The 13,142-nt window shown below is 40.6% G+C and overlaps 1 protein-coding gene across 3 annotated transcripts in view; it reads right to left on the minus strand.

The window, feature by feature from the left end:
- L (zinc finger protein Lobe) overlaps positions 1-13,142 on the minus strand; it is a 77,099-nt gene that overhangs the window by 8,594 nt on the left and 55,363 nt on the right. The window contains exons 1-2 of one of the 3 annotated variants that reach the window (XM_031917007.2): positions 5,464-6,313; positions 650-888 (exon numbers count right to left, since the gene is read on the minus strand). In XM_031917007.2, coding sequence (XP_031772867.1) covers positions 650-888; positions 5,464-5,560 — 336 coding nt within the window. In that variant the 5' untranslated portion in view covers positions 5,561-6,313. Of the gene's footprint in view, positions 1-649; positions 889-5,463; positions 6,314-13,142 lie in introns of those variants that run through there. The other 2 variants (XM_086908818.1, XM_086908819.1) reach the window with 2 other exon arrangements.

A 13,142-nucleotide genomic window follows, 5' to 3' on the forward strand; every position in this document is an offset into this window, starting at 1 on the left:
AGAGAGAGAGAGGCCACGCGTCCTTCGCGCCTCCGCTCGAATGGCGCAACGCCTGTCTCCGCTTCGACGGATATTCGGTTTCGCTGATAGTATAAAAATAACGATTCGAATATATATTTAACCTTGAAATTTAGAGAAGTAATTATAGACGCGGTGTCATAAATATTGTATTACCCGTTTTTCCTGAAATCTTAAATACGCGTATGTAGTTCTCGAACTGGAAAAAGACGATTGACGATACTATAATTTTTATAAAGACCATGACATTTCAATTGTATTCACTCGTTTCTAAATCCTGCCTATATATATATATATATAATCTTCATCGGATGAAGATGAAAGATCGAAACAGATTGATTAAAAATATTTAAGATTTCACTTCTTTCGAATAAATAAGAAATTCTGTAAAATATTGTAAAAAAAAAATAAAACGAAGGAAAAGGAAACTTTCTCCAAAGGATTACATTAGGATCGATTTCCATAACGAGCTTACGAAATGGAAAATAATAAACACGAGGTGAGTTAGGTTTCGCCTTCAACCGATCGTTCTCGAACGGTTTTCGATAATCGTGGAGGGAGGGAAAAAGGAAGAAAGGAGGGAGGGAAGGGGAAAAGGAGAAAAGGTAGGTAATATAATAATCGTGGATACCTGTTCGTGCTTCTTGAGATAGCTAAGCCGGGGAAACGTGCGGTCGCAGAATTGGCAAGGGTAAGGGGCTGTCGCGTTGCTTCCGTCGGCGTTCACTCCGACGTCGGCGTCGACCTCTGGCTCCGACGGGAAACTGGCCGACGTCGGGGTCGCGCAAGACGAGGGCGTCTCGCCGCCTCGCCGCGAGTTCGGGCCGCCATCCTCGCTCTGCCACGACGAGCTTCCGGTCCCCAACGCTTCTGCAATTTAAACAGAGGGATGCCTGAGTTCGATCGAAAAGGAAAAAAGAGAAAAGAAAAGAAAACGCGTCACATCTTTTTTCTTCGTGATTTATTTAATTAGGGGAGTGGTGGATGGATATAAGGGATATAAATGCTCGCCACCTTCTTCGGTGGATGGAAATGGAACGTATACCATTTGTATCAATGTTGGAAAGGGAGGAAGTGTAACGTAATATAATGGAGGAAAGGGGGATCACTTTGGCTCGCGAAAGATTTTTGCACGATTTTTGGCGCGATGTGAGATGAATTGGCAATGATAAATAATTCGTGTGAAAAGGAAGCGTAAAAGTCGAGAAATTAGGGAAGAGGAAAGAAGGGATCAAGAAAAAAGAGATTAAGAAGAAGAAAGAAAGTGAAGAAAGAGGAAATCTAGGAATTTAGGAATCTAAGAGTCAGAAAAGAAAGGTGTCGAGAGAACCAGAGAAAGAAGAAACGTAGAAATTTAGGAATCTAAGAACCGGAAAAGAAAGGAGTCAAGAAGCCAAGAGACCAAAGAAACTTAAAAGAACTTAAAAACTTGTAAAAGAAAAAAAAAAAATGTAATAAAGAATCTAAGATTATAGAAAGCAAAGAGAACGGAAGAGAAATCGAAAAACTAAAAAAATCAAAGGAACCAAGAAAGAAGAAAGGAACGAAGAAAGAGGTAAGGATCTTTGTTTTGAGAAACAAATTGTGTCGATCGGCGAGCAACGTCGATGTTTCATACGCGGAACGAGGAGAGTGGCGAACATTCGTACGAGCGATCTTTTCGGGGAACAGGTTTATAAATGTCGTAAGACGAACCAGTTCCATAAATGAACCTTACGAACTCGAACAACACGTAGAAATATTACGAGAGTCTGGCTGACCTCACCTTCCCCGTTACATGTCCCTTTATATCGTTTTCGTAACGAGTATACGCGGTGAAACTGGTACCATTAACCCGTGAAGCATTGTCGAGAAGCTTCGTCGTTCATCCTCCACCAGAGGAGGACTGGTCCTTCTCTTACGGATAGAAGAAAAGCGCATTCCTCGCTCTGCAGCTTCTTCCACTTTTACCCCGATCTGTTGTCCAATATTCGCGCGGTAAACATGGTTGCTGGAGTACGAGAACGTACGTCGTCGTCCAGCTTTTCTCGAATTTTTCTCGAATCGAGCGATAAATTTTTGCTCAATCTTCGTAAAATAGCAACAATGTTACACGAGTTTTATTTATTCTTGGTTAAGGATTACGATCGATAGGAGGATTAGAAAAATGTGAAAAATCGAATCGGGGATCGTGTTGGGGAGAAACGAAGAAAGAAACGACGTCGTAGACGAGGAAGACCTCCTGTGACAAAGGAGAGATCCGGACGAGTCGAATAATTAATAATTGGCAAGAATGAAGACTCGTAGCGGGTCGGATAGAGCAAAGTGGCCCTGGTAAACGGTGGAAATGACTCGGCTAGTTGGCCGTTTCCTCATTTGCCCCGATCCACACGCTGGATCCGACACCCACCACTGAATTTAACAGATTTTGCGGAATCCCGCCGTCTCTGCTCCTTGAAACGCGAGCGCGAGAGACACCCAACGAGATCGGACTCGTGTATCCGTTTAAATGGGTCGCATCCTCCGCCCACGCGTCCTCCGTTTTTCACCGCTTTAATTTTCTGGGATCGCGATTAGTAACTGCGACTTCAAACGACCGTTTAAACGATCGTTTGAACGATCGAAGCCTATTTCTGTAAATTTCTTTAACAATTTCTTCGTATCTTTCAAATATTTCTGATCTTTGCTTCTCCAAATTTCCAAATATTAGCATCCTCGAACATCCCATCAAACATTCTATATTTTAAAATTCTCACTCACTTCTCAATCTCCGTACATTCTATATATTTACGTTCCTGAATTTTCACGTTCCATATTTCTATATTTCCAAATTTCCAAAAACGTTCTTCTTTTTATCCAAAGTTTAAATTAAATTCTACGTTCTCTCTCTCTCTCTCTCTCTCTGTTTCTTCGATTTCTTTTTTCGACATTTGTACATTTGCGTCGGTGTATTATTTTGCAACTTGGTAGGAACGGCTACGATTTCTCGACGATTGCGACGAGCGTAGAAAAAAATCAGGTGTTCCTGCAATTGTGCAACATGGAGCGCGACGGGAACGGGGCACTCGCCCAATTGGCATCCAGCATGACTCACGCGCGCCTCTTCTCGAAGGGAAAAAGAGACGCGGCAGATCGGGTGAGCATGCAATAAATATAAACCGAGCTGCCGATCGAGTGTACGAAAGCACCCAGCTGATCCCGCCGCCGTCAACAATTCGGTTGCGATTGCCAACAAATCAGGATCAAGCCTTTCGTCAGCCCATTCATGGAAAGATCCGATCGTTCTTCGAAATCTTTTAAACGTCTCTTCATCCTCGACCGAAGGCCGAATTCTCCAACAACAATTTTTCTCAACAACTTTTCCCTTCCTTTTGCTTTTTTATTATTCTTCGTTATTTAAGAATTCAAAACACGCTTCTCAAAACAATAATCCATTTCTTTTTTTAAACGTGATAACGAAACGAAAGTTCTCAAAGATATATTGTCGAACCACGAAACCATTGTAGAATTCAAACAAATTTTTGGACGGATAACTTTTCCTGCGTATCATCCTTAAACCGAACGACGCATCCTCTCAAAATTTTCCAACAGATCTGATCAAATCTAAGTAAGATCGATCAAAATATTTGCGAATTTCTTAAAAAGAGAAAGGAGGAATTGCAACGATTAATCTTACCTAGAATCCCGATACCCGAATCGGTAGTATTGCAAGGTGAAACACGGTCTCAGAATTCTCGATTAAAATGATCGAAGCGAAGGTATGTCCGCATAAAGGTGAGGATCGGGGGAGGAATGTTTGGAGCAGAGGGAAAAAGGGGTGCGAAAACGGGGAGGAGGGAAGGATGCGAGGTCGGAGGATCGAAGGGGGTTTTATTTAGAGTCTCGATTCCGTCCAATCAGCGGCGATGTGTCATCGACGCGAAAATAGTCGCACTTAACACTGGCAGCTCTTTTCTGCGACCTGCCGATGCCAGCCGTATTGCATTGTGTTTTTATCTTGTAGCAGTGTTGGTGCGAGCCCATACAGCCTCCCTGTGGTCGCATGTGGCCGCGTATAATGTTGTCACCTCGTGCCCGTCGCTATTTATAGGACGCTTCGACCACGCTTATTAATAGGGGGCCGACTTAACGCCTTCGTTAATTGTGACTTATGCTTGCACGCGAACCTCCGACAACCCTTCTGCCCCAGTGCTTTGCGCGGATTTTTTCATCGACATTGGCGTAACCGCCATCTCTCCCGCTCCGATCTCAATATTTTTACCGAGCGATCGAAACGTTTCGCGCTCGTGTGTTTCCGTTTGGAAATTGCAAATTTCCCTTCGATCGAATCCTTTCTTTCGGGGGAGGGGGGGGGGCGAGAAGGGGTCGGGGATTTTAAGATGCGAGCCCTTGATGCTGCATTCGTATTTTCGACGATTGTCAGGATATGAATGTTTCGATGAAATTTCGACGATCGATCGAATCGTTTATTTTTAAGGGGATTTTGGTGGATAATTTAGGGATTTCGAGATTTTAAGACGTTAAGCGTGATGCTGCATTCGTATTTTCGACGATTGTCAGGGGCTCATGGAGGCTCTATGAATTTTATGAATGTTTCGATGAAATTAGAAATTTCCGCGATCGATCGAATCGTTTAGGGATTTTTTTTTTTTAGGGAGATTTTGATAGTGGATAATTAAGAAATTTTTTCGAGATTTTGAAAGTGTTTGAAATTTGACGACAGATCGATTAATCGATTAGATGAAATTTGAATATTTTGATGATAGATAGTTTCAGGACAATTACATATTGATATTGACTTGTCAATTATATATCGGAAAAAAAATTTTGTTGGAACTAGGATTTTTATTTCGATTCCTAATCGAAACAATCGATAGGATAGAAGAATTTCATAATTTATTATTTCCACCTTCTATTAATAATCTATTGAATTTGTTGCTGGATCAATTTAAAGTATCTTCGCCAAATTTAATATATAAAATTTTTACGACGGTGTATAGTAATATATTCTGACAAGGGTAAACTTGATAATTGTGATCTATGATGCCCATCTCCGAGTTTTAAATTGGACAGCGTTAAATACGCTTCTTCAACTGCGAAGCTTTCGGATAATTCTATTAGACAGTCGATGATATTGTATCATCGTGAAACGCTCTTAATAGCGAGGAACTTAACGATCAATTACCGGATCAGATTGAAATTGAGGAGACGTATGAAACGAAGGGTAAACGATTGAAATACGTTCGCGTGTAACGAAAGAAAGAAAAAGTAACCAAAGTAGTCGAATAAATGAAGAGATATTTAATCGACCGTTCTATTTCTAATTCTACTGAATCGTTACAATAAAAAATCGTGCAATTTTGTAGCTAAATTATTTCCAGCTCTCGTAAAAAAAAAAAAAAAAAAAAATAAAAATAAACGTACTTATATTTAATATAAGTATATAATATAATAAAGGAACAATACCTTTGGACTTATGCTGCTCCTCCTGAGAAGGCTCCTTGTGCGCTTGGATTTTTCCTATTAACAACTCCAATCTCGAACTATTTCCCTTGAACAACATTTTGTCCTTCTTCCCTATTGTTCAATCACCCCTTGTATATTCAAATTCACACCCGTTCACCATCACCGGTTAATACCGATCAGTTCGAAAGATCAGTTCTTCGATCGATCGATCTCTGAATTTTGAAATTTTGGAGTAACGAAATGATTCCAAAAAAAAAAAAAAAAAAAAGAAAAAGACTTATAAATATATATTTATCAGAGAAGTATCACTCGACGGGAGTTTTCGTTACACTTTTTTGAAATTGAATGAATCGGGTTAGTGACTAATTAGAAAAATTATCTTCCTCACGATACCAACAACTATTCTACAACTCTCCTTTCCTCGAATTCCGTTAAATCTATAAATAGATTCCAACCGATTCTCCCGTCAACGATGAAAAATCATCTAGCAATAATCATAATTAGCCTGCTATCGTCACATCGATTCTTCACTACACTGTTCCTCTTCCTTAAAACTTATTCAAAAATTCTCTTGAAAGAAAAACTAACCCTCTTCGAAAAAACTTGCAAACTTCGAAACTTCCAACATCGATCTTAGCGCCGCGCAAAGATGATCGAAAAAAGGAAAAAGAACCGATATTCGAAACCAATATTCAGAAATCTGGATCCAAACTTTTCGATCCACTCGAATGGACGAAAGACGGGACGAGGCACGTGACCCGATCGAAACGTTACGTTACGGGGATCCCTGGGAGAAAGGAGAGGCGATCTTTATCGATCCGGTCTCGATCGTTGGATCGGAAGGACTGGCGGCGATCGATGGCGGTGCTTGGCTGGTTGCTCGCGCGCCACGGCCGAGTGTATGAACGCGGACTAAACCGGGGTACCCACGGTTCACTATTATCGCGCACGATGCAAAAGCGACGGGCACACCAACGTCCACCTCCTGCGCCCGAAAGAGTTTGTTTGCCGTACGTGGAGGAAGGAGAAGGGACTACGATGACGACGCCGGCGACGGCGACGACGACGACAAAAGCCGTGGCTGCGAGAGGCCAGGGAGTCCCCTGGGAAACCAGCGACCGCATTGGACGGTAGGCGGGATCACACACTAACGAGTACACCCACCTTCCGGCTACCTCTCGCACCTATTTAACCTTTCGTCCACCGCTCGTACGAGGCAGCTGATACGTAGGTCGTCGCCGCTTGCTGCTCTACCCCCCCACATTCACGTGCTTGCAACGTTGTTGTTCTCGTTATTATTATTATTGTTGTTGTTGTTGTTGTTGTTAAGAATTGCCCCGTTTCGGTTGGACGGAGTGAGGGAGGAGGGGGATGATCGGTTGTAAGGAATGTTCGTCGAAAATATTTAAGAAGGGTTTAAGGAGGGATTTTAAGACGATGGAGGGAGGGAGGAGATGTGCGGGTGACGAGAGTGTTTGTTGTCGAGAGAGTTGGCTCGTTTCGCGCAGGATTGAAGGTTGGTAACGATGGTTTTGCAGATTGGATGATGGAGTGAAGATGGAAAGAAGAATGGGGGGAGGGGGCGAGAGTGGCGGAGTTATTAAAGTTGGCTCGTAGATCGAGACGGTTTGCGGATTGAACGAATCGGTTTCGGATGTGTGGACACAATATTTGGAAATGTGTTGTTGGATACCTTCGTATCGAGGGTTGGCGATTGAGAAGGCATGACTTTAAGGGCGGATGGTGATTTGAGATTCGAAAGGGAGGCGTGAAAAGGGTTGTAAGTTGTGTTAGCATCGAGTTGTAAAAATTAGAAATTGGAGCACCTTTGAAATCAAATTTTCAAGGAATCAAACATGTGCTCCAACAATCGATTGATTTATCTATAATCAAGTGGTTCAAAAAGTTAGCTCTATCGATCTTAACAACAAAGCCATCCATAAAATTCGTTAATTTTTTAACAATTCAAAATATCTGCACAATTACACACACACACACACACACACACACACATACAATCAATTTCACATTTTAACGATTGACTTTAGCACGCAAGATGGATTTACGCGACAAATCTATGGAAATCTCACGGGTTGCCAAGTCACCCCATACACGTTCCATTTATCGAGGCCGGGCCAATATTCGAGGAAACCAAAGGCGTATTGCTTCCTCGAAGCGATATCCAGCGGCAGTTAACAAGCTGTTAACTGGTCGTCGTAGAGAACAGAGGCGGCACGGCGCATAGCTTTCGTAAAAACCTATTTTCAAGGTTCGCCAGCGGGGTTTCTATCGGGGGATCCAAATCGAACGGTTCGCCTTCGGATTTGTACACGTATTTACACGTGGACTGTCGAAAAGTGTGCGGGAACTGATGTTGGGAAGAAGGGAAAATATAAGAAAAAAGAAAGGAAGGAAGGAAGGAAGGAAGAAAAATAGAAGAGGCCAGCGGGGAAAAAGAGAGAGAGAGACCCCCTGCAACCCCTGTGAAATCGACTGGAATGGATTCTCACACACGGTTGGAGCTCTGTACCACCTTATGGGGGCCAACAGAGGAGACAGACTCCCTACGGGGACCCATAAGGTGTGCCTGTAACCCGTGCACGCGAGGCGCCCACCCATCGCGATTATTTATCTCGTTGCGATCGTGACGTTAGGTGGTCTTCATCCCTGACCGTGTCATTCGCGCGTATACATATAGCTACCATGTCGATGGCTCTCTTCTCACACTTTTCCACTTTTGGTTTTGTCGATTTTTTTTTTTTTTTTTTTTTTTTAGATCTCGAGGCACATAGCGTAGATCGCAATTTTGAGTTTAGATGGATGATTTGGAGATAGATCTGGAGATGTGTAAATCGATTGTTAAAATTTAGAAAATTTAGAAAGAAAAAGTGAAAGTGAGAAGTTTTAAGAAAAGTATTACCTCGAGTACTTTTCTCAAAAGTTTCTTTCAATTTTGAATTTTTTTGATTTTTTTTGAGGAGATCCGGATAAAGATGCGTAGAATATGAGATTATGCGTGATCGAACGATCAAATTTTTTCACGAGGGAACAGAGGCTTGAAAAATCTCGACTATTAATTTTTCAACGTACGTTTTAATTGCCTCGGGTGTTTCCTTCAGCCGGGTTTTCATCGTGAATCGTTTTTGCCGGATGCTTTTATTGATCGCGCAACTGGACCGAATCGTGCAGACGGCTACTCCGATTCGACATCGAAACGGAAACAGTGTGACTGGCAGCGATGCGAAACACCTCGGGCAAAAAGATGTTCTTCCATTAGAGATCGCCTTAGGCACGCACGTCCGATCATTCCTTGCGGACGCTATAACTTCAACCGTTATTGACTTCATTTTCCCGTATTATATATTTGACATATTTCCTAGAAAAATCCAAAGAAACGCAACAAGTGAAATCGTCTTGCTTCAAAGCACGAATCGCATGCGCCTCCAACGCAAAGATTCTAACGCAAGATTCTACCGTCGAGAGTTTCGAAACTTCGTTTTAAACTACATCGTATAACTTTATCAAATTAAGCAAAACTTCCTATCAAATGATCCATGGATCAATTTCCTCCCGTGAAAAACCTGACTAATCCACTCGAAAGATCGATAAAAAATTAATATAAAAAAAAAAAAAAAAAAAAAAAAAGGAAGAAGAAAGAAACCAAGTCTAATGAAATCACTCAAACGATACAACTATTTCCATTGAATTTCCCGCCGTGAACCTAACCTAACTCGCTCGAAAACACGAGCTCCAAAAAAAAGTGAATTCGCTCTTTCGTAAATTCGCCGAGAAAGGATGGAATATCCGGCGAGAGAAAAGTGAAAATTGGAAAGAGAAGTGGAAAGCGGGGCGAGGAAATATGAATGAAAATCGAGGATTGGCAACGTGACACGAGGCACGTTGTGGGTGGCTCCTTAAATAAAGCGCATGTGCGGCTTTTACCGTTTTCATCGCGATCGGCTCCGCCTACGCGGCCCCGCCGATGCACGCGTTTTCCCTTTTGGCTCGTTCACACGCGCACGCGACGCTTCCGTCCGCCCCGGAGGTGAATCGGTGGCCCGCAAACCACCCACGCTTTAGGCCGCGTCCACACGTTCCCCTTCACCCCCACCACGTGCGCGCGGCGTCACGCAACCCGGCACGCGCGATTTCATTCATGCCTTCGTCCCGCTCCTATACCTGCGCGCCTCCTATATCCCTCCTCTTCGAAGTACAATTCTACTTTTCCCTTCGATTAATTTCTATTTTTTTTTTTTTTTTTTTGCAGAAGAACAAGAATTTTTAATCTCCACGCAGATACACGATTATATACGTATATCTGATACGTATTCGATCTTTCATGATAATATACAGAAATGGAAGTGAAACAAAGATGTAATTCATTTTTCAAGCGTTGTAAAATGTACCTTGCTTTGGATATTTTATATCACGTCCGTTCTCTACGCTTTTCAATATGTATCCTATAGTTGTAGCTATATACGATACTTTATCGTAAAAATGGTAAATTTCATCGATCGGAAATTCATTATAATTCATATTTCGAAAAGAGGGATGACAATTTGAAATCGATGATGATCCTCTTCCATTCTTATTCCTCGAAGGTTTAGATACGCGCGTGTGCAGAAGATAGGAAAATTATCTATTGTCGAAAACTGGTACTCTGACCAGTATCTCCTTTAATCGACTCACTTCACAATAGGAAAAAAAAGAAAAAGAAAAGAAAGATCTCCGATTCGAAGATCATCCATCGCTATGAAATCAAAACTTTCCCTTCTTTTTTTTTTCTTCTTCTTCCACGAAGCTATTAACGATAGCAAGATTCGTGGAGTGATTAAGATCGAGCTGCTCTCTAAACTTGGAAAGCGTGAATGAGAAGTGTCGTCGATCGGCGATTAACGCTTTCACGAAAGAGGAAGGAGGACAGAAGGAGGACTTGATGATTTTAGAGAAATGCAGAGGACGAAAAACATTTTATCCAGGAGGATGGAGAGACAATGGCGCTCTAGTACACTCGATTTGCGGTCGAGAGATCACACGGAAGTGGGTAGGAATTGCTTCGATATTCCAGAGGAGCCTGTGAGAACGCGGACGGCGTTCCTCCATGAATTTATTAGATTGAGACGCTCTCACGCGAGCATACCGACGCTTTAAGAAGCCACGGAACCAATTTCTACCAGTATTCCAATCGGAGACACTTTCACGGTTCTATACTACGGTGAAATTCGGACTGTCGTTCACACGTTTCGTTCTTTCTTGCCTGGATTAGATTTTCTAGTTAACGATGATGCAAACTTTGATCCAATCTGGATACAAGTTGTAGCTCGAGTTTAAATTGTATGTTTAAATTGCATTCGTTCGTGAGAATTAAACGAGAAATTTTAATGTTCCTGTTTATTAGGTATAGGTTTACTTTGCTTCTGAATAAATTTTTTATTTCAATTTTGCACGAAGAAGAAGAAGAAGAAGAAGATAAGGCAAAGAAACGAATGTCTTTATTTCTTATCGAAAGCAACCAATCACCGATTTATGACCGATTTATCTTCACCACTTGTACAATGACCAAGCTTCGTTCCACGATAACGTGGTTTTTCACACTAACTTTTTCCTCGTCGTCACGCAGTCTGGAAATTTCTACTTGGCGCGTACTTTGAGCGTGTAAAAGTTATAAATCAATTCATTCACAAACACGTTCATCGATGGATAGATATAAGACCGCTATTATTTCAACTGTTTGCCGAAGCGCGATAATTCTCGTAAAACTCGTGAGTGAGTAACCACCATGAAAGTCATGGTTTTTTTTTTTTTTTTTTCTTTTTCTTTCAAACGACAATACCACGATTTATCTAGTTCGAACAAAAGTAGTGTCTCCAATTAGACTTTGAACGGAGATTATAACACTTCTGCGTGTGATTCTTGACCAAGTTATCTTATTTAGTTAGGCCCGTTGGAGAGAAAGATAACGGAAGAGATTAATCAGAAGGGACGTTCTTTATCGTTCTTTTCTCTTCGAAGAAAATTTTAATTTCAAGGAAATATAGAAAAGAAAATATTTAAATGGATTTGGGATAAATGAATGTCTTGTGTCTTGTTAAAATTATCCTTAGGATGTTTTTTACGCTCGTTGAAAATTTTCTCCCTCACCCTAAGCGGCGAAAATGTAAATTCGAACGGCGAGCAGTCCTCGGCTTCCGGTCAAGGAACATAAACTCCTCGGAACTGTCTTAACAACCGCGAGAAACAGTCCCGACCGGTAGCTGTTACTCTCTTGGGCTACTTCCGCTCAAGCTTCTAACCAACGTAGTAATCGTTCTCATAATAACCCTAAGCAAACGTAACGTCGCAAAATTAATGAATTTAACCGATTCAATCTTGCATCGTGAACGAAACGAACTTTTACTCGATCAAAATTCCCTTCGTAAGGAAATGAAAATTGGTTAAAAAAAATTGTACAAATGTTGTACAACAAAATATAATACGATATGTGATTGAAATGTAAACAATTAATTTACTTTTTGTCGTACTATTTGTATCGAAGAAAAGAAGAAGGATTTAAACGTTTCAAGACGTCGATTCAGCAGAAATATTTCCCCACCATAAATTTGAACTTGAATAGCTTTTAGCTAGGATCGGGTAGCTTCCGGTTCGCCCTGGGGTAAATCCAGCCACGGAAGCAAGCCTTCTGACCGGAAGCGGCTACCCTTCTGAATGCTGTACCCTTCGCGCGGTTTGTCTTAGCCGCCATTTTGGGTCTGCAGTAGTTCTTCAAACGTTCCCCTTTTTAGTCTTGAAAGTCCATTAGTAGTAGTAAAGAAGTATCACGTTTGTTCAACAACTTCATTCTCGAAAGTTTGTAAAGGTACAAAATTATGAAATTGCGAGATTTGCAAATTTGTGATAAATTGATAAGTTTGAAAAATTGAGAAAAGCTACGAATTTAATAAAATTTAATAAGAAATTGAAAGCTTAAAAAGTTGCAAAGTTGCAAAGTTTGATAAGTTTGCAAAATTAAGAAATGCTACAAAGTTAATAAAATTATAAGGTTGAAATTTACAAAATTGCAAAGCTTGCAATGTTTGATAAGTTTACAAAATTAAGAAAAGCTACAAAGTTGAAAGTTGAAATTTTCAAAATTGCAAAGCTTGCAAAGTTACAAAGTTATAAAGCTTGCAAACTTCGATAAGTTTACAAAATTAAGAAAAGCTGCAAAGTTAAAGTTGAAATTTACAAAATTGCAAAGCTTGCGAAGTTGTAAGTTTGATAAGTTTGCAAAATTAAGAAAAGCTACTAAAGTTGAAATTTACAAAATTGCAAAGCTTGCAAAGTTACAGAGTTATAAAGCTTGCAAAGTTCGATAAGTTTACAAAATTAAGAAAAGCTACAAAGCTGAAAGTTGAAATTTACAAAATTGCAAAGCTTGGTGAGTTACAGAGTTATAAAGTTGCAAAGTTCGACAAGTTTGTAACATAATTAAAAAAAGTTAATAAAATTGTAAAATGGAAGATTTGAAAATTACAAAATCGCAAATCTTTTCCATACAAGATTGTAAAGAAATTTTAAAGAATGATATTACAATAATTTCTATCGATTGAAGATAAAAAGAACGAGAAGCGCAAAGGATTGAAATAAATTTGATCTGCTTAAAAATGGAGAATTCCAGATGGATCGCGAGATATTCCATT

Source organism: Apis florea, unplaced genomic scaffold, assembly GCF_048593485.1.
Source record: "Apis florea isolate Af1SG1 unplaced genomic scaffold, ASM4859348v1 contig_3081_pilon, whole genome shotgun sequence".
NCBI lineage: Eukaryota > Metazoa > Arthropoda > Insecta > Hymenoptera > Apidae > Apis > Apis florea.